The 21777-nt window shown below is 36.8% G+C and overlaps 1 protein-coding gene across 1 annotated transcript; it reads left to right on the plus strand.

Annotated features, from left to right (window-relative positions):
- Positions 1-12511: 12511 nt before the first annotated feature.
- Positions 12512-13704, plus strand: LOC134798959 (lysophosphatidylserine lipase ABHD12-like). Its single transcript, XM_063771386.1, has one exon. It carries the CDS (start codon positions 12586-12588, stop codon positions 13702-13704), a length of 1119 nt encoding a protein of 372 aa, XP_063627456.1. The 5' UTR covers positions 12512-12585.
- Positions 13705-21777: the final 8073 nt, after the last annotated feature.

Raw genomic sequence — 21777 nt, forward strand, 5'->3', positions numbered from 1 at the left:
GAGACATCATGGGGATTGGAACAGTTCTGCTTGATCCGAGACGTAAGGGAAACACCTCTTTGCGCAGCTTGTTTGGCGTAGAGAACTCTGTAGGGGAAGGTAAGTAGGTTTTCCCAGCTTTCCTTAGAATTCTGATTCACCGTGGCTCTCAAATCATCTGCAAGTTTCTGGGCAACTGAAATTCGGGCGCCTCGTGGGATTCTTTTAATGACTGGAATTGATTGTTTGAGTTTGCTTAAAGTTTCTGAAATTGGCGGATGATTATTAAGAGGTGAGCTTGTAGGGTTAGTGACTACACTAGAATCAACGTGCGGCGTGTAGCTGGGAGTTGGGTTACCGTGGACACGACCGATGTGAATATTGAGACCACGTTGCCCTTTGAAAAAGCGGACTTCAGGACAGAGTGGGCATTGTGTTTCAGTGGATTCCAGGGATGACGTGGTGGGGACGGCATTATTTGCGCTTGGTTGAAGCGACATAGAAAACTTATCACAAAGAAAATAAAAACTTATGAATAAAATAGAAACTAAAATGAATATAAAAACATGCATAAACAATCACTAAGTATAAGTCGAATTCTCCGGACAAGAACTTCAGTCACTTGCACACATGCACTTATTTTTATTCTTTTATATGAAATTATTGTAGTTGTAGCATTATCATGACCACATATAATGATTTTTGGAATACATATTCCTTGTAAACATTTTCTGTTATGATTTCATATCTTCTTAGATTGACGTAACGTCTGTCAAGCCGGCCGCCAGAGCTTAGGGCCCATTTACTCGGGCTGCGGTCTCCACAAAGAAAATTCGCAAACGGTATGTCGACTATAAACCCATGTTGATTGGTTGAGATAAAAAAAACTGATGAAAAGGGGGCTAGGAGACTTATTTAAAATTAAATTCGACAAAGAGCGTGTTTTTCCGTTGCTAGGCGTTTGACGTCTTAGGCGTCTCTAGGCGTTTCTTTAATTGACTATACACCGTGTTTTTATTGAATTCCGTTAACTTCGGGGTATAGTTAAGTACGTTTATAAGAACTAAATGGCATAGTTAATTTTCAAAAAAAAATTTTTTTTTGTTTTCTTTTTTGTTTTTTTTTTGTTTAAAAAGTAATTAAATGTAGCATATAGCGTTGTTGTAACACGGGCATTACATTTAACTCAACCAAACAATTGAAATCTGTGACATATCAATGTCATTTCGTACATCAATCGACCGAGATTGTACTTAAGTTTAGTAGCAAATGTATGAACTCATTCTAAACACTAATCAATATGTAAGCCGGCCCTAAGGCAAGTGTACACGCTTGTAGAGGCCTTATAGTAAAAAAATAAATTATGGATTATCTCCGAAATGGACTTAATTAGAACATCGGTGTCTTTGAGAAAGTTACTTGATTTAAGCTCAGGAATGCACCCTTGAAATTAACGGAAATCAAAAAAAACACGGTGTATTTAAAGCTCTTAGCACCATGTTATTTCAAGCTCTGCTCGCGAGGTCTACAGCTCACAGAGCCACTAGTTAATAATGTAAAACATGGAAGATATTTCAATTAGTTGAAATTAACCCGCAGTCGAAATTGCCTCGCTGCACCTTGTATGTATTTGTTAATGTTACCGCAAAAACCACTACTTAGTGAAAGCTCGTTTCCCCTTAGTTAAAATTAGTGTTCCGTACTTCCGTTATCTCCTCAGTGAAAATGCGTTTTATACCAACCGCCTGCGATAAGTGGTAGACAATAGACATTATAGTATGTTTAGATGTTTACATTTATTATTTTAATCACGCAAAGACGGCTGAACACATTTAAAAAACGAGTTGACCAGTCGTAGCAATGCCTAGAGGTCTCTCTTAGGTCTAAACGGCAGACATATTTAATAGTCTACGGGACTAAACAAAATCATAAAATCAAAGCATTAAACTCAGAACACAGTAAAATCATCAATCATGTGACCTCTTCCATCATATTGAAAGGAGTCTCCGAGGATTAAATTGATTTATCGATGAAAACTTTCTTTTTAGAAATACTATGAGGTAAATATAAATAATCACATTCTAAAAAAATAAAAATGATAAATGAGTTTGCTTTAATATCGAGTACAAGCGACTAGGTACATTTGTTCTTTACAAACAAATTGTTCCTAAACTTGTCTGTGACAAATACATGGCACAACCTAAGCCTATCGAAATTGACACATTTTTTATAAATAACTAGTGATCCACCCCGGCTTCACACGGGTTAACAAATTATACTCCTAAACCTTTCCCAAGAATCACTCTATTGATAGGTGAAAACCGCTACCGAAAAAAATAATATTTATATTTATATTATATTTGTATGAGGCTGATCGTACCTAATAATAATATGTGTCACCAAGAATAAGATTTTCACGAACATTACATTTTCGATATAAAATATAAGCTTTTATAGCCGATGTACTCATAATTAGTCAATCATCTACTTATCAGTGCGATTCAGAATAGCCAAAAATAGTACCTACATTTCATGGCAAGTGCGACAAGTGTGTCATTATGTACGAGTCCCGTGCATTTCGCTCGTAAGTATTGGTCCATACATAGATACATACATACATACATTGGCGAGCGAGACACTTGGGCGAATATCAAAATGTAAGTTTGAAATTGGCCTCCTAAACACACTAAGCAATGTGAATTACAAATTAAATAAATGCTTATAAAAATAAAAATAACTTACCAAACACAACTGTCTGCCATTTAACTGGAAAAGCGTAATGATAGGGCCAATAAATGAATAGTATATGATATAGAGTAATTAGTATAGTGTTCACCCATTTAATGTCATTTTGGAAACCTAGATTTTTTTCAAATTTCCTAAACCAAGATTGTTTTGCTTGTGGCTTCTTTTCCATAATATTAGTTTTACAAATAAAGCCTAATACACCGGCACTCTGTTGTATTCTAGTTAAGCGTTTGATTAGATTTGAGTAATTAATTGCGAGTGGCTAATTTATGCATGTATTCTATCATTGTGTAAGTTGGGGTTCATTTGACTAGAAAAAAATATAAACTGCGGTTAATAATTAAGTATGTTAACAATACAAAAACTAATGCCTATTGAGAACCGTAATATTTAGAATAATTATTCTAAATAAGATTCTCAATACGTATGTAGTAGTAGATATATGCATTTATCAATCAAAAGGACACACACACACAAATATTTGTTTTAAATCTGCATGTGTTTTTAAGTGTACACACTGGCCACTGCAAGGGTTTCTTGGACATTTTTTCTGTAGTATAAGTACGACATCTAATGCAGAAATCAAAACGTCAAATATTAAATTGGCAAATGCCAAATTTATTTCCCTAATAGCTTTAAATATGAAAGAAATCAAATACTAGTTGCTATGTTAGAGAAAAAAATAACCTCACTGCGTTTCGGACCTTTCAGTTGATATAATGATAATAATTCAATAATTAGAAATATAAGGTTTTTGTAATGCTTGTGTAAAGTGTTTAATTATCAAACTATTCTTACAGAACCCTTAGTTTTCCAATACGCCTAATAATTACACTCTAATTGATACATTTCGAACAATGGGCCGCCCCATTACATACATATCAATGTTTTCAATGTTTATGCGAGTTAATTATTTATGCATGTCAATGAGTTTACCTATCAATTCATTAAATATTTACCCCTGTAGGCCGTCTGTGTAAACTTGTGCAACGAAATTCTGTCGAACCGATATATAATAGAAAGTTCGAAAAAACGTTATAATACCTCATCTTAAATCTTAATTGCTTCTGTTAGTGTAAATGCGCACTAAATTATGGATAGTGTTAAATGCAGTTTCACCTAAGTGGCTTATAAACGTCATAGGTGAAAATGCTTTAACAACATCTTCACCTTGTGTAACGTTCAAGGGACTTGATTTCTGTGCCGCAGTTAAATACCTAGTCGTATCTTGTCACAGTGACATCCAATCGAATAATTGAATGAGATCCCTAGCGACTTTCACATTTATTATCTCTTTGACAAGGTACCAAGTGGCACAGAAATCAAATCCCTTGACTGACCTAAAACTACTAATTAGGCACCATCTTCTTGTAGGTATCTAATTATAAATAAAGCATGTTTAACCCGGTTGGCCACCACTGTGCATCTCCCACGTATTAATTTACTAGTAATTGATCTATGCAATCAATAACATCTTCGAGCAACACCGGCTTCCGACTCGTCGGAAGGTAGGGGCCCAAGCGATATCTTACCGTACAAATCTTTCTGCCATTTTTTGCGGGGGGAAAGGTACACACAGTCGGACTTCTCACACACTTACATACAAAATCCAATCTGTAGTGACGACACAAATACATAGAAAATGACACACGTCAAAGACAAATCTTGCAAACCTCGATCTCTTTTTGTGTACAGACGAGTCACAAGTGTCACAACACGCACACTAACACATTTTCGTCGAAGAATTTTATTGTATTCTGAGAGATGAGAAGTCGGATTTGTCGCTCGACCGATTCGCAATTTGTACTGGGCGAGCAAAATCGATAAATCCAACAATTACATGAGACTAAAATATAATCATTGTGTTTAAATGTAATTAAACGTATGATATGTAAAAAAAATATTACATGTGAAATGTAACACCTTCTTTTTGTAAATTTGATGTCCCCGACCTCTTTTTACAACAAAAAACCGAGCAATTAGGCATTTTTCCGCCGCTGTGTTCACGCGCGCGTCTGGACCAGTCTGGACTCGGTCTAGTCAAAAATCCGAGCGCAACTAGTTTTATTATCCGCGCTAGATCAGTTGATCTTGTACCTAGGCAGAGGGGAAATAGTGCGAATGTCGCCTCCCTTCCGTGTTGCTCGAAGAATAACATAGTTATTAAGGTAAGATTTTTATAGTTCGAGTTGGCGTCTAGGTCGCATTAATTCTGTGCCAGCTTAAATAGTTGCACAATTACTATATATAAATAGTGTATAGTTTTACGCCTTTGCAAGGGTATTTGTACTATGCGCACACTTATTCGGTATTGTATTATTAGTTAGGTAACAGTATTTAGAAAATTGTTTTAAACTGAAACTAAAATTCCTTAAATCCGTTACCAATTGTGTCCTCATAGGTCATCAGGTTAATTCGTAACGTTCAATGTCTTATAAATTATTCGTATAACGGATTCGTATAATCTTGACATAATTAACTTTAACTTGCAAATAAACAAATGAATGAGGTTGATAAGTGAAATAAAAACTTTGACTAAGGCTGATAAAAATACGAAAGACGTTCATTCAACATTCTTTTATTAACTGACCTGTAAATAACTAATCAACCAACTATGTTATAAAACACGTACGATAAGAAACTTTGAAATTACCTATTTATACATAATTATATGTAATTTAGACGGCAAATTATTACAAGTACCTACCTATTTACCCTAGCAACATTTATGTAACTTTTTCACTCCCAACAGACACTGAAATCTATGGTTAAAGTCATAGTCTAATAAAACATGGTCTTCCATTCCCAGAGTGACACGGGCCTACGTCACAACAACATGGCCGCTATATATAGCGCTATCGCATATTATCATATAGCGCTGTCGCATGATGACGTAGGCCCGTGTCAGTTAGGTGACCTAGAAAAGACGGGAATGGAGTACCAGGCGGAGTATATTATTATACCATGGTTAAAGTTAGACGGCTTATCTAGGTCCTGTAAATTTGTAACGAATACCTTCATTTTTCTCTGACCTAGCATGAGCTAAAATCCCGCAGAAACTCAATACTACCCCATTAATCTTGAGAAGTCGCTATTCATTTCAGCATCGACTAAAAAGGTTTAAAGATTTTATGGCTCAACTCGCTCGGTGGCTCAATGAAAAATAATGCTCTTTGTGAGAAAAGAAATAGTTATCATTATTTTCTAAGGCTTTGTAATTCGAAGTGAGGATGGAGTTTTATTTGAGCCTTTGTCATTGTCCTTTTATATTAGCGAACCCGCAACCGCCTGTCGACTTCAGAACTCAGAAATTAATGATACTTCGGTCGAGCGTAGGAAAGCTAAAATGCATTTAATTTCCTGTTTGATTTTTCAACATTATTACAGCGCTATTAATTACGCCGAGTTTCCGAGTAATTGCCCTAAAATTATTGAAGGAAGGGAAAATTTTTGGTCCCTTTTTATGAACTCATTATCGGAAAACGTTTCGTCACTTGAAACTAATAACGGCCCGAATGGTGATTTTTATAGGATTGAGCGATTGGATTTATATTTCAAAATGTGTTAATATAATTAAATTTTATTATTTGATGGTGGTGGCAAAAAGCCTACGTAAACTACAAATACAATAAATTATGATCCAGTTTTTAACGTTGATTATTTATGAGCCTTTTTATTCATATTCATATTCATACATTTTAATTTGTACTCTTTACATTTATTTTGAAGCTTAGATATACTAATGATTTTTCTATACTAGTATCTCAACATAATTTGAAAAATATCTACACGTATTTTACTGGAACTTGAACTTGGACCATAGTAGTAAGTTGTGGACTAAAGTTACCTGATTTTACGGTATCTAAATGATGTCATTTTGTTCTCATTTGCCCGTGCGTCACGCTTCCACCAGTACATGTACGGACAAGTACGAGTGAAACGCACGCGCGAAGGATAACTAAATGACATCATTAAGATATTATTTTGATGTCTAAGTGTACGTTCGAATTGGCTACCTGGTTAATTTCAAGGAAGATTTGGCCTAAACAAACACTTAAACGTCGAAAGTTAAATAAAAGCTTGTATAAAGGTCTGTTTTGTACGTACGACCTGATCCTAATTCCTGGCTGTGAAACTTGTGAATCATGTCAGCATATGGCAGTTGTTTGACCAGCCGCGAGAAAGCGATTATCGCTCAACTATATTCTTGCTTAAGATACGTAATTATAGGCAGGCGTGGCTGTGGCTCACTCCGCGATTTCGTCGCACATCGCCTTTGATCGCCTCCACTGCCTCCAGTCAAACAGGTTGTCCTCGATGCAAAGTAATTTTAAACCATAATTATCTAAAGCAGAACAGACAAAATAAATAAGAACATAATCACTGTATAATCAACCTAATCCGTTAGTAGGTCACGTAAGGAGCGCTCACGCTATGATGATCCTTCCATTATTGCTTGATAAAATACGAACCTAAATTAATACGAAGGAAACAAAAGAAGCACGTTTCGTAACAATATGTTGCTTTCGTAACTTGAGTTGCTCCTTTAGATCACCTTTGTGCTAGTATTTATTGCCCTCGTAGTCTCTTGCGAAGAGCTCTGTAATATTACTTAAGTAAGAGCATTAGGTATAGAATCAGGTTAGCTAGATAACACGTTGTGCACAACTATAATTTTCATTATTGCTGAGAATAAGACAACCGTTATGTTTTGCATATTATGGTTGTGCTTACTGCACTTAAGTATAAAAATGTTCATTCATTAATGTCGAGCGAGCGGTGGCTAAAAGTGCTGTTTGAAATGTCTTGTTTTTATTATCGCTATATCTGCAAAAAAGTACTAGAGTGACGCATGTTTTATCCACAGTAATATACGGTACGAACGAGCTAGTCATAAACGTATAAGTAAACTTATAATATAGGTAGGAGTTCTTGAGGCGTAACGGAAAAAACAGAATTGTTTTTGGTCTCAATCTCAAAAAACAGCCTATGAATTATTAGAGCTTTATATTTTCCTAAAGCTTTTTATTATCCCCTTAGCCTATTCGTTGTCTGTCTAGCCTATTCATAAATAATACTTTTTAATGTATGCTATTTGAAGTAATGCCAATTCTTGGAAATTTATTGCCACGCCGCAAAATAGGTCACGCAATGTTACCACTGTAATGTACTGAAAGCGGGTGATAAGGGCCATCATATAAAGTGAAATCCTTTCACAAAATGCCTTAACAATGGTAATTAAAATATCACGCAGATAAAGCGTTTCATGAGTTTATATATTCAACGGTATATTCAGAATATCGTACTGAATTATATTTTCTAAAGGATTCATCAAGCTTACTGATAGCCTCTCGAAAAACCTTTTAAATTGGGCCCATGTGAAAGAGAAAAGTACTAATATCTGTTGCAGACGGATTAGTTATGCTCTATTTGTTTTTAACAATATTTTAGTGGGTTTACTGGGACTATTTGTTATGAAAACCCTAGAAATAAATTAGTGTAATATTCTGCAAAATGTAGCAACCATTGAAATAAAATGTTATACTTAATTAATTACTAAGGTCACAGTGTAAAAAGTAACAGTGGACCGACGCCTTTGACGTTTGCGTAAATGCCGACACCGCACAAGAACACAGTATATTAGGGAACAGTCCGCCGGACGGTATCGGCCTGTCAGTTAGAACAAAATTTTGACAGTTCCGAACAATTGACAGGCCGATACCGTCCGGCGGACTGTTAATCAGTGGGCCCCTTTACACAACTGCCCATGACTTACTATAAGACACGCTAGCCCTTTAAGTAGTACCGTGCTATTACAATGGCAATGTATGTAGTTCGGGTGCGCGCGACCCACCCCTCGCCCCTCGCACCCTTCACGATTGCCCTGTCTGTGTCTAGGTGGCTTCGTCGAATGACTGTATTGTTTTATAGACTGTCCTAAAGTGACACAACGACCCAAAGTGAGTCCTGGCCTCAGACACCAGATCACGCCATGCCTCTCGGTCTTGCGATAGCTCTCGCCAGTTACCATGGCCGAGGTTGAGCAGGTCTTGAGGAACTACCCCGTTCCAGGGGTACCAAGGACGTCCAAAATGGAATTGATAACTTAATAACACAGTGACGCTCATAAACTAAAGATGACATTCCGATGATGGCGACTGCTGTTGAAAATTGTCTGAAAATTTGTAGATGCAGTTTTATTTCTTGAGAAAAATAATAGAATGTTTGCTTTCAGCAAATTGAGCTATCATTATGAGGTTGTTTTTAGGGTACCGTAACTCAAAAGGAAAAAACGAAACCCCTATAGGATCACTCGTGCGTCTATCTGTCCGTCTGTCCGTCTGTCACAGCCTATTTGCTCCAAAACGACTGGACCAATTAAGTTGAAATTTGGTACACATATGAAAATCAGTGACCCAAAGACGGACATGTAATAAAAACAAATGAATTTTAAGCATAGGGGGCTCTTATAGGGGGAACATGAGAAAATTAAAAAACAAAGTTTTGCAAACCATATCGTGTTACATATTAAATGAAAGGGCTTATTTTGAGGATCTCAAATATAATTTTTTTATAATTTTATATGAAATAGTTTAGAAGTTATTTAAGAAAATAGGTAAAAAATGACCATTCCCCCCCCTTAACTCCGATACTACTGGGTCTAAAATTTAGAAAAAAATACACATAATAGTTCGTTACCTCTAGATGACAGGAAAACCTATTAGAAATCTAGAGTCAAGCGTGAGTCGGACTTAAGAAAAAAAACGCGGTTGGGCTGTTTTAGGGACACAGCCGTAATGGTTTACGTGAAACTCGGTGTGGACAGCTTTTGCGAAGGCCGAAGGCCGAGCTACGCGTAGGGCTGAAGGCCCGAAGCATCCCCCAGTAGCTTTTGAAACGCACGGCCGAAGGCCGAGTTGCGGGAGGTTAGTGTTCAAACACAGAACAATTATAGTACCTACAAGTGTCTGAATGCGAAGGCCGAAGGCCCGGAGCCTCCGACATGTGCATGCTTCCTGTAAAGGAGATCGTCGATTTTGTTCTATCTTTTGTTAAGCGATTAGGCCCGATACCTATAGATTACTGGAAAAACGTATAAGAAGTCTGCAATTAAGCTTGAGCCGGACTTAAGAATAAGGATTGCGGATAAGCTCTATCAGGGCCACAACCGCAATTGATTTACGTGAAACGTGGTGTGGACAGCTAGTGCGAAGGTCGAAGGCCGAGCTCTGCGTTGGGCCGAAGGCCTGAAGCGTCCAAGAGAGGTGCGCCTCCACGCAAGGTCGAAGGATGAGCTTTAGGAGGTTAGTGCTCAAACAGAACAAATAATTGGTTTAAGTACGAGAAGCTAAATGAGAAGGCTGAACTGCCGTATATCAGAGGGTCTACCGCGAACACCGATGTTCGCAAATTGCGGGGATTTCTCTTTTACTCCAATGAAACCGTAATTAGAGTGACAGAGTGAGATGCCAGCAATTTGCGAACTTCGAACAAAATTAAAGATAGCCAGCCGTGTGTGGAAAAATTGAATGAACAGTTGAATGTACTTATGAACTTCGCTTTGCTCGCTCGTTCGAAAATGTGTGCAGTACTTAACCCTTGGGATGCGAGTTCGACTCGCACTTGACCGGTTTTTTTTTTAACGTGGATTAATGCATTTAGGCATTCCGCCTAGCCTGATGGGAATTTGGACGGATATGTCGAACTCCTGGCCAAGGGGCCAAATACCGACTAAAAACCCCTAAAGAGAACCCTAGGTCGGCTATTCCCCTGCAGAGCCAAATAAATTGTTGCAAACTGTATATTGGTGGTCATATAAGAGGTGCTTAACCTGAGGCGATATGCGAGTAACGAGTGAAGCTATAAAGAAACGAGTTGGCGAATGACGAGGAGCGAGAGATAGTTTTGCTGCCCAGAGGTAAGAGCGAGATGCAATGTCCACGTTAACGCCTTTTAAAATAGGGATTTTTACTTCTGATCAATGTCAGTCTTCGAGGTGTCCATTCTTATAAACACAGTAAAGGTAGCAACTAAATACAATTTTGTTAAGCCTTCCACATATCTCGAACCGTTTTAATTCAGGGTGTTTTAGCGAACGCACGCCAGCCGAGTCTCACTAATGGATTCGAATTCTCCGCGTCGCTTTGAAACGTAAGTACATACACGACAAAGCTGGAACTTTTATGCTTTTCCAATAATATCGGTTTTACATTTGAAAACGGCAAACAAGAATTCAAGGAATCCCATAAATCAAAGTATTGCGATAAAGAAATATTGTCGGTATTCCGATGCCGGGATTTAGGTTTGTGATTGAAGCGTTCGATGTTTTGCACGAAATACTTAACGATCTACTCCTTGCGTTGTCAAATCTAAAGACTTTTTTTGGAATCTGCTTTGATATCTGTATCCCTAGTGTAAATTTCATTCGATAGCTTTACGTAACGTACGCGTATGCGTTAAGTGGGATTTTGAGTTTCCAAAACATCCCGCTTGGCGCGCTGTTTAAAATCCCATACAAAATGGGACTTAACGCAAACGCGTACGTCCTTCACGCTTGCGAATGAAATTTACACTACGAGTTCTGTGAGAAAAAGGTAAAGACGATGTAGTCGAGGATGGAGCATGCTTACCTAATATATCGATTTGAAAAGATTCAAGTTATAATTGTCAGATCTGGGAGACCGAGATTTGCTCAGAAAACATATAAAAACTCAAAAATGCGCGTTTTCCCAGGAGAGATAAGACCTAGCTAGATCAATTTATCGCCCCCGAAAACCGCCATATAGCAAATTTCATTGAAATCGTTAGAGCCGTTTCCGAGATCCCCGAAATATATAAATAAACAAGAATTGCTCGTTTAAAGGTATTAGATAGATTATCTAATACCTTTAAACCTTGTCTATCTAGACATACCTGAAATATAAATATTTATATGTCTACCACCAAACAGAGTAGATATGATTAGCCTGGTAATACCAAGTTAATGATGCTAATTATTATTGAGTAAGGGAACATAATATAGTAAACATAACAACAGCCTATTGTATGTTTGAAATCATATTTCACGCTTAGTTTAGTTCTGCCATTACCTACTTAATGTTAACTTGTTCCATTAAATAATTATTCCATAGGGCCTGCTTGAACATCGAAAATCGAAATTTCGTTGTTTGCGTCTCATTCACTCGAGTCGTACAAGTGCGATAGTGAGGGAGCTACCGAAATTTCGATTTTCACGGTAAGGTAGGCCCTCTTATTATATGCGTTATGTAATTGTTATGCGAGGGAGTTATGCAAGACGCATAATTTTATTGCGTCAGCAACAATAAGTGCGCGGTATTCAGAACGATCTGACATAACTTTATAGTTAAGAACAGGGCTCGGAACCGGTATTTTTAAAAAACCCCGAAATAGCCCAATATCTTGAATTATTTTATGCTCTTTACGTGCTGAATCAAGTATTTAGGTAACGACTTTGTATTATTAGATTGGCCCATTAAAAATTAAATAATAAACCAAAGAACGAAAAAGAACGAAATAATACCGGTATTTTTGTATGGAGCAAATACAGAACATAAGAGCGTGTGCGGATAAATTTTGAAGTCAGTTCAGCTGTTTAACTCGGAGCACGATTTTTCTTAGACTTTACACATACTTTACACCTTTTCTACAATCAATAACTCTTTAACAATAGACAACGAGGCCGGCAAGTTTGTCATTGACTATGTATTGGCATTATTAGTCAGCACTCAGAATAATGTCAGACTTACTGTCATAACATAACGAGTCAAATATTCGGCCCACAAATTCCAAGTTTTTCTTTTCTATTCATACTAATAATAATGTAGTAAAACAGTTCAAATGGTACTTGGGACAATACTCATGGCTGGCGCGTCGGTCACCGCCAGCCTATTCTTTGTCCACGTCGCTGTTCTACCGCTAGTCTTCAAATACAGCAAATTCATCCAGAGAAAAATTGTCTTCTCGAACTGTGTTAACTACCCAAAAGATCCCGACTATGAGAATCCCTCGAGATGTAGTGTTATAGGCGGTAGAAATTTCCAAGTGGAGTTTCATTCAGTGGCCGCCAATCGCCCAGTCAAGATCGGAGCTTGGCAAATGATTCCCTATTCGTTATGTCGTGTCGACTGTCCAAACTGTTGCGATGCTGTAAAAAAACAACGTTGTTCAGTTCAAAGTCTGCAGCAAACACATAGTCCTATCGTTTTATACTGCCACGGTAACTCCAACCACAGAGGATCGCCACACAGACTGTTAATGTACCAAGTATTTCAAAAGCTAAATTTCCATGTCATCGCTTTTGATTACCGCGGCTATGGCGATTCCACGTACATTCGACCGACGGAGGACGGTGTCGTAGAAGACGCTTTTCACATGTACTCGTGGATAATGGATAATGTAAAACAGAACAGCCCGAAAGTGTTGATCTGGGGACACTCGCTCGGTACAGCCGTGGCGTCGAACTTAGTTGCAAACTTGGAGCAACTATGCGAGCGGTTTAAGAAGAAACTTTTGCCGCTACCGTACGCATTGGTTCTGGAGTCAGCGTTCAACAATCTGTGCGAGGAAATCGAGCAGCATCCGTTGTCAAAACTCGTTTCTTGGTTACCGTATTACAAAGACACGTTTCTGAAGCCTTTTATGGATTCATCGGAATTCGCGTTTCGAACAGATCAGCATTTGAAGATGGTTCCCGAGATACCGATATTGCTGATACACGCTAAAGGTGACAAGATAGTACCATATGAGTTGGCTATTAAATTGCATCGGGATATACAGGAGTCTCGATTAGAAGGCGGAGCGCCCATCATGCTGCACCCCTTTAGCCGCGGACAAGGCTTGGGCCATAATAACATATGTGAAGCTGAAAGTTTACCCCAAGTTGTTTCCAAGTTCATGGATGTTGTTGATAATTACAATTCTAACAAAGAAGTGCTCAAATATAAAGTAGTTTTATAAATTTACATGTTACTTTCGTTTTTTATTAAATGTAAAAGTTACAATTCTGGTTTATTTTGCCTTGATGTCGGGTAAGGTTTTAAAATATTGTATGTAATTTGTTCTGGAATAATTTAAAAAATCTTTGGTTACTTTACATTAAATTGTATTAATATATTTTCTATAGTGTCATCATCAGACATAATAAAGGAAAACGGGAACTACGTTTGCACTGAGATGGGGTTGTCCACTATCCCCTTAACGTAGTAGACTGTCACTATATAGTGACAGAAGGGGGTAGAGGGTAAATTACCCCTGCATAATTCATCTATTTACCCATCGCTAATCGACTGTACCTATACTCTGTATCTTTAATTAGGTATTTAAATAATAGTAAACAAAATCTACCCTTAAATGGCTCCTTAAGCCAGTTGCGGGTAGAAGAAAACATTACACGAGTCACGATCAAATAATGTAGAATGTAGGTTAAAGTCAGATCGTTCAGTGACTGATCCAGGCGGTTTTGTAATTGGTCGGTTAACCAATAAATGTTATAACTACCCGAAAATATACAAATTGTTTGTTTACTTTCATTTAAATACCTAAAGATACAGACTATAAATTTGCTTATGATCGACAGGCCGTACCAGGCCGTATAGGCGAGTAATGAGTTGTGCCGTCGCCTAGCCTTCGATGAAGACACAAACGGCGGTTATGGCTGATAATATCTAGCTCTCACTTTCGAAACTACGTATCTCGTATTTATAATACAACGAAAATGAACTTTACATCCACATACTACGGCTGTTTCTAGTGTGTTTTTTAAATTAATTTACGAGGTTGAGACAGTTATTGGTGAATATTCTGCTGTTATTGTTTCCGATCGCGTTTACGGGCGGTTGCTAGACATATTCTAAAGCGTGCTTTACTGTACACATTTTAGATTGAGTGGTTGCAAAATTGTTTAGCGAGATTACGTGTCAGCTCACCTTGTTTCTGGATTTAATATAGAAAACAAATGTTGTCTTGACGGGGTTACGGCAGTTTTATATAATGCATAATGCTTTTTCTACCTGAATAATGGAGGTAAAGTTAGATTACCTACGTAAGATTAAATAAGGCGACTACGATGCTGTGATACTGTGTTGTTAAGTATTAAATTTAAAGGCATAACTGATTGAAACTTTACCCTATTTTGCACATAATTTTAAATATTATGTGAAAATATGATTGAGAAGCCACGTCAATACAAATAGTGATAAAAAGTTATAGGTAACATTTAACATAATAGTTTAAGCGCAATCCACGCAATACACGCAATCATTTTAATTTAAATATTTTAAATGCCCCTATAGCTCATGCACGTTCCCTACAGGTACTAAATTTAAACATGCTCTTTCCAAGACTGTCATAAGTCATAACAATAGATCGACCCGCATAATTGTCAGTCCAATAAACGCCACATGATCATAACCCCCTAATGAATACCCTGAAACATGACTTACGAACATTGAAACACAATACAGCTACCGATCTCACTAATTTATACCCTCTTCGAGTAATACGGGTAGAGTGACTCGACGTAACGTAATACAAATGGTCGGGAAAAGGCTTCTTAGCGCAGATTACACTATACCACTATACATTAGATACGCTAGGTTAAACGTGTTATATTCCGTACATACATACGCTAATTATTCTATACTGTGTGATGAATGAATGAATGAATCGAAGTGAATGAAAATCTTTATTTTTAGGCAACTATTGGCCCATAGATAAATACCATAAAACTAGCATACACGTTACAACATATATCATATAATATATGTACGTGTAGGTAATATATGTAGATAGGTATCTTTAGCTCAGTCTTTACTGTGTCGTTTACAATACGTAAAATTATAATATAGGTAGGTACTGTTTATTCTTTATTTCATTCTAATTCTATATTTTTTAAATATTATATGAATCATAAAGTAGTCTACGCGTGTAGGCCGCCCATACAATATTCTGCTGCATATCTAAAGAAGCTTATAGCATAGAGAAATATAGTAAGACAAAAGTGCTCACTCCATACATCAGTTTTGGTACCAAAAATATTAGTATTTTCATAGTCGACATCTAGCATCGAGTAGCGGAATTATCAGTACTGCTACTTGACAATAGATGTAGCGGCGACCGAAAAGTCTAATGCTCAACAATTTTCAGCTAATATTATAAACGGATTAACCGGAACTCTATTTTCAACTCCTTCTGCTTCTAATATTATTTGTAAATTGTTGTTCAATACAATTTTCGTGGGTCGCCAATCGAGAGACATCTAGTATCGAGTAGCGGTACTGATAATTCCGCTACTCGATGCTAGATGTCGACTATTGAAATACTAATATTTTTCTCTAGTCTTCTCCGAGACCACGGGGACAACGCCGTCCTCGAAACGTCGGAGGTAAATCTTAAAACTTAAATACGCGATTAAGTCCCGTTGTGTAGTTTGATAACTAATATTTTTGGTACCAAAACTGATGTATGGAGTGAGCACTCTATGTACTTTTTTCTCTATGCTTATAGTCATAAGCTTAATGAGCACAATATATTATATATTTTCATATTAAAAGGTAGCATACTAAAAATGATAATGTATTTTATTTACACTGTATGAGCAGCTAGTTCTCTGTATGCTTAACTAGAGCCCATAAATTATGCATACATTTACCGACTTAACAGTAACTTTTATGCTCATATTTTTTACGTAAACAAAATAAAATGATCTTTGCGGACTGGAAATACTCGTAGATCTGGAAGGAACACAGCGCTACTTATCTGGTTAGTCAATGCTTATTAATTAAAAATGAGCGCAGGTATATCACAAAAAGTCTTTTAAATATGTAAATTATGGTGACTTTGGAATGAAGGAGTAATCTTACTATATAGGGCTAAGGGATAACTTTCGCAAGGAATAGGGATGATGACACATGTTGAATATTATAACAAAATCTGGTAAAATAGATAGCAAATGAGCAATTTATCATAATATTGTGGATATTAAAAACATATATGGAAATAATACAAAAATACAGCACCTGAAAATTTCAAAATTTAAGTTTCTTTTTAACTTCCAAAACCGAAATAAGTAAGGATACCATTCGATTCCTCACATTTTATTCAAAAAAAGATTATATCATACTTCAAGATGGACTCTCAGTGACCTTGACGTCACAGTCACTTATCGTTTTGTTAGGGGCGTTTCGCTAGTGAAGTACCTACGACTGTCGGAGTTTGACTGTAATTTCTGACTTTTGTATTGCTTTAATGCAATGGGTCCCATATAGACATTTGATCCTAAAAAAAAAACCTGATTGATTGATACCATAAATGAAAATTTGTCATCTAGCCTATTGAATGATAAATGATTCAATAGATATTTTTTACCCCAGATGCACTCATACATTTTCGTCAATGTACTTATCCCTTGCCCTCGCCTTGTACTTTCCTCTATTAAACACAACATACCTAATTCATGGCGCACCAGGCTAAAACTTCTAAATGGAGTTGCATTATTATGCACACAGCTAGTTCCACCTTGAGTAAATAATAAAACAGCGCCACAGAAGGGGGGTATGTAGAGAATGAAGACGGTGGAGCAATAGTATGAGAATATTTAGTCTCATTCAGTAACCCCTCATGTAAGGTGTTTTGGAGTAATTCTGTATCTCGCTCGTGTTCCAGGTATTACAGTAGTGCCACCTTATAGTTACAAAATCCCTCTAATGATGTAGGGACTTACTTTCTATACGTATACAGTCGTACAAGCGTTAGCTTGTCAAGTCAACCTTGTAACCGTAAGCACGGCTCGTAAAGCCGTTTTTGTTTCTCCCGATACAGCCTTCCACGCTAAAAAGGCACAACGTTATAGGCCTCTAGGTGCACATATGTATATTGCTGTTCCCAAAACAAAGGTTTATACTTCATCGTAAAACACACGTGATTCCTGTCGACATCGCAGCGAGCCTTAGGGAACGTTTGGCAGAATTAATACAATTGCAAAGTTGAAATTGGTTTTACTTTTCTGTAAAACGTTTTGAATTAAGTTGTGGTTACGGGCGGGAACATAAACATAAAAACAGGATTGAGATTTACTTTTTGGTAATGCCTCGAGGATAAATGAAAAATAATAATTTAACAAACGCGTGTTTTACGACTAAAGTGTGCATTTTGAATTAATTATGTCGGTTTGTGGTTAAAAAGTTACCAATTATTATTATGTGTAGTTACAAAGTTAAACATAATATGTAGTTATAACTTCGTGGCCTACGAAAATGTTAAAATTTTAGTTAGCATAACAAACTTTAAATGTTACTTACTCGTAAAGTAGTAAGTTAATAGGCAAAGTTTTCTCATTCGAAATAACAAGGTCCTAAATATGTATAAGATTTTTTAAGAGTGACAAGAACACATACATATCTACTTTAAAATTAAATTAAATTAAAATTAAAAAGCCTTTTATTTCTCGCCAATATAACGTACAAACACATAAAATTTAAATAGTAAACACAAAAAGACATGCTTAAAAAGTCGCAGTACATTTTCATAATTATGTCCCTATTCATCATGCAATATTTTATATATCATGCAATATTTTGATGAATTCCTTATTGTTCTTCATTAATTACTCATTAAGTTTAATATTTAATTAAATTGAATATTTTCATGTCATTTCATTTCAAAGATAATTTTTTTATATTAATCAAAATTTACAAGGAAATAATAATATAATACAGTAATAGAGTCAACAAAATGCAGATAATAATTTAAATGTCAATAGTCAATAGTAATAGGTATAATAATGAAGTATAAATAGCAATGTCAAGCGAGAACCCCTCTTAGCTGAGGGTAAAGGCCTCATCCAGCGATGACCAATGGTCTCTATCTTTGGCTTGTGTCATCCATAGTTTGCCAGCCGTATGTGTGATTTCGTCTTCCCATCTGGCTCTTGGTTTTCCTCGTTTTCTTTTGCCTAGCGGTCCTGGCCATTTAGTTAGCACCGTTGTCCAGCGACCGTCGCTCATGCGGGCTACGTGGCCTGCCCACCGCCATTTCATTTTTTTTTAGTAGCTTAAGGCGTCTATTACTCCAGATACTTGTCTTATGTTAGAGTGCCGTATTTTTTGAATCTTTCTGATTTTTTTTTTAACATGCTTCTCTCCATACCTCGTTGGCAGGAGGTTATTTTGTTTTTTATTTGATTTGTGAATTTCCACGTCTGGCAAGCGTAGGTGAGTGATGGCAATAGGCAGGTATCCATGACCTTTCTCTTAATCTTTATAGGTATATGGCTTTTGAAGATTTCCTTTAGGCTCCAATACTTTTTCCATGTCCCTTTTACTCTTCTGTCAATTTCCATCTCGTTGCTTTCTTTTTCGAAAGAGATTAGCTTGCCTAGGTATATATATGAGTCAACATATTCTAGTGGTACGTTTTCGATGATTATTGGCTGTAGCACAGTAGTTTCGGAGATAAAATTTCCATGTGTTTAAATTATTAATCATTGACCAGTCAAGCTACCATGTAGATTCAGGGGATTCAGGGTCAACCAGCAAAAAACGCGAGCGAAGCGAGCGCGAAATTTTTTTGACAAAATTGTGAAAGCGTGTTAAAAAGGCTGGGCCGGGCCTAAAAATCCGAAGTTCCCCAGTGAGGCTAGCTTTCATGCGAGGTCGAAGCCGTGCTTCAGGATAAGCTCAGCTAAAGCATAGACGCCAACCAATGTCCATTGTATTAAAAAGCGAAACCGTAGGCCGAGCTTGGCGTAGCGAGGTCAAAGGCTAAGCTGAAGAAGACGAGATTTGGAAGACAAACCAAAAATTTAGGTAAAATGTGAGGCTGAAGGTCGAGCTCAGAAATCTACACATTACTTAATAAGCCCGAAGCGTACTTATAACCAGCGCGGTGAGCTTTCATGCGAGGCAAAAGGCCAAGCTTCTCAAATCAAATTTTTATATTTGTTAAAAATTAAGCGACACTGAAGGTCGAGCTGTAAGAAAGCAGCGCTAGTGTTACTCAACAATAATATGTGTCATATGTACAAGAGTTACTCGGAGGGCCGAAGTTCCATTGATGAGGTTTTAGGCCCTTGGGAGCCTGAAATTCGAGCTCTACATTACAGACTTTAAAAGCTATAAAATAACATAATTTACATAATCATCTAATTATTGTGTGTCTGAGAAACTGATATTGGACATTAGGTAAAAGTAGGTACCATAAAACATTTTTTTTTAATTTTGGCCATATGAAACGTAGAAATGTAGGTATATTATTATTTACCAAGTCCAGCCCCCTACTAAATAACTATGATTTTTAAACCGGGACAATTTTCTTATCGGCCGGGACACCGGGACACTGTGCTTCAAACCGGGACATGTCCCGGCGTACCGGGACGTATGGCAACCCTACTGTAGACTCCAGTTTCACTTTGCTAATGTTATTGTCATAAAGATATTTCAGAATCTTGATGTATTTGTTCTCTACATTTTGAACCGCTAGAGCTTCCCATATTGATGCATGAAGTATGGTGTCAAAGGCTTTTTGGTAATCTATAAAGGCTATATAGAGCGGTCTTTGGAACTCTTGGTGCTTCTCTATAAGTAACTCTACGGAATGGATGTGGTCAGCTGTAGAGTAGCCTTTGCGAAATCCAGCTTGCTCTATAGGTTGATACGATTCCAATGTAGGACTTATTCTTTTCTCTAATATTGACGAGAATAACTTGTATAGCGAAGGAAGGAGACTGATGGGTCGATAGTTATTTATATCCTTGGGATCGCCTTTTTTGTATAGAAGTATAATATTTGATTCTGACCATTGCTTAGGCGTTACACAAGTGTATAGTATTTTATTGAAAAGTGTTTTTAAAGGTGTAGCTAGAAGTGTGCAAGCAATTTTTATTGACTCATTAGTTATCCTGTCGGGTCCTGGGCTTTTTTCCAATTTAAGCCGCTTTATTGCGCCAATAATTTCAATTTCATCTACTGGTTCCGGCTCCGTCGAGTTTCCTAATTCGTTTAGTATATAAGGAGAGGTTTCGAGCTGTACTGGAGTATCGTATAGCGTTTTATAAAACTTTGTAGCTATCTGAAGTATGTCTTTTCTGTTTTGTGATACATTTTGTGGTCCGCGTAGGCCCTCTATCCAAGTTTTGTGCGACTGTAGCTCTTTATAGGCTTTTTTGAGGCTCCCCGTTGACTCGAGGTATTTTACTATGGTATGTTGTCGGTGGTTTTTGTAGTCTTGTCGGATATATTTACTGATAAGCTTATAAAGTGCTTTTAGTTCATTTTTCATTTCACGTGATTTTGGTTTAAACTTTTGTAATTCTGTTCTTCGGTGAATTAGCCTTCTCGTGCGTTCAGATATAATACTGGCAGTTTTGTTTGTGTGCATGGTAAGGGCAGTTTCTAGACTATTTTCTATAGCATATATTATTCTGTTATAATATTCCTGCACGGTATCATCTTCGTGCCGGAGACAAAGATCCTCTTGGCAGCTGTTCAAAGCCTCTAGATAACTTGAAATTTCTTCCTCATTTTTTAATATTTTTTTGGTATTTTTGGCGTAATTTGATCTGCTTGTTTTGATTTTATTTAAATATACATATCTACTTATATGTACTAAAATAGTGAGTTTTGACTAGGTAAATGCGTGCTGTGATTTTCCATTACTAATTGCACTTCGTTTTTGTTTTATTGCATTAACATCAAATATTGTTTTTCTCAAATGGCACAAGTTATATTCTACAACATAAGTAATTCAACTTGCCAATCTGGGGGGCGATTTTTGAATTTCGATCGCTCGATTTCGGCACTCGAAAATCGGCGAAATGCGGATTATTGAAATACGAGCGATATAAATATGGAATAGAGTGGTATTGACTACTAGTTTTCAATTCTATTCACAGAATTTAAATGCCTAGTAGTGGAGATATTATTGAACGAAATACACAAAATCGAGCGGTGGATATTTAAAAATCGGCCCACTGCTAAAATAATTATTCAGTTTTATAAATTAAGAGGCAAGAATTTAATGTAAATTATCTTAAAC

This window comes from Cydia splendana, chromosome 17, assembly GCF_910591565.1.
Source record: "Cydia splendana chromosome 17, ilCydSple1.2, whole genome shotgun sequence".
Lineage (NCBI taxonomy): Eukaryota > Metazoa > Arthropoda > Insecta > Lepidoptera > Tortricidae > Cydia > Cydia splendana.

Coding starts and splice junctions, on each gene's coding strand:
- LOC134798959 (XM_063771386.1), top strand. CDS start 12,586: ATGGTACTTGGGACAATACTCATGGCTGGCGCGTCGGTCACCGCCAGC.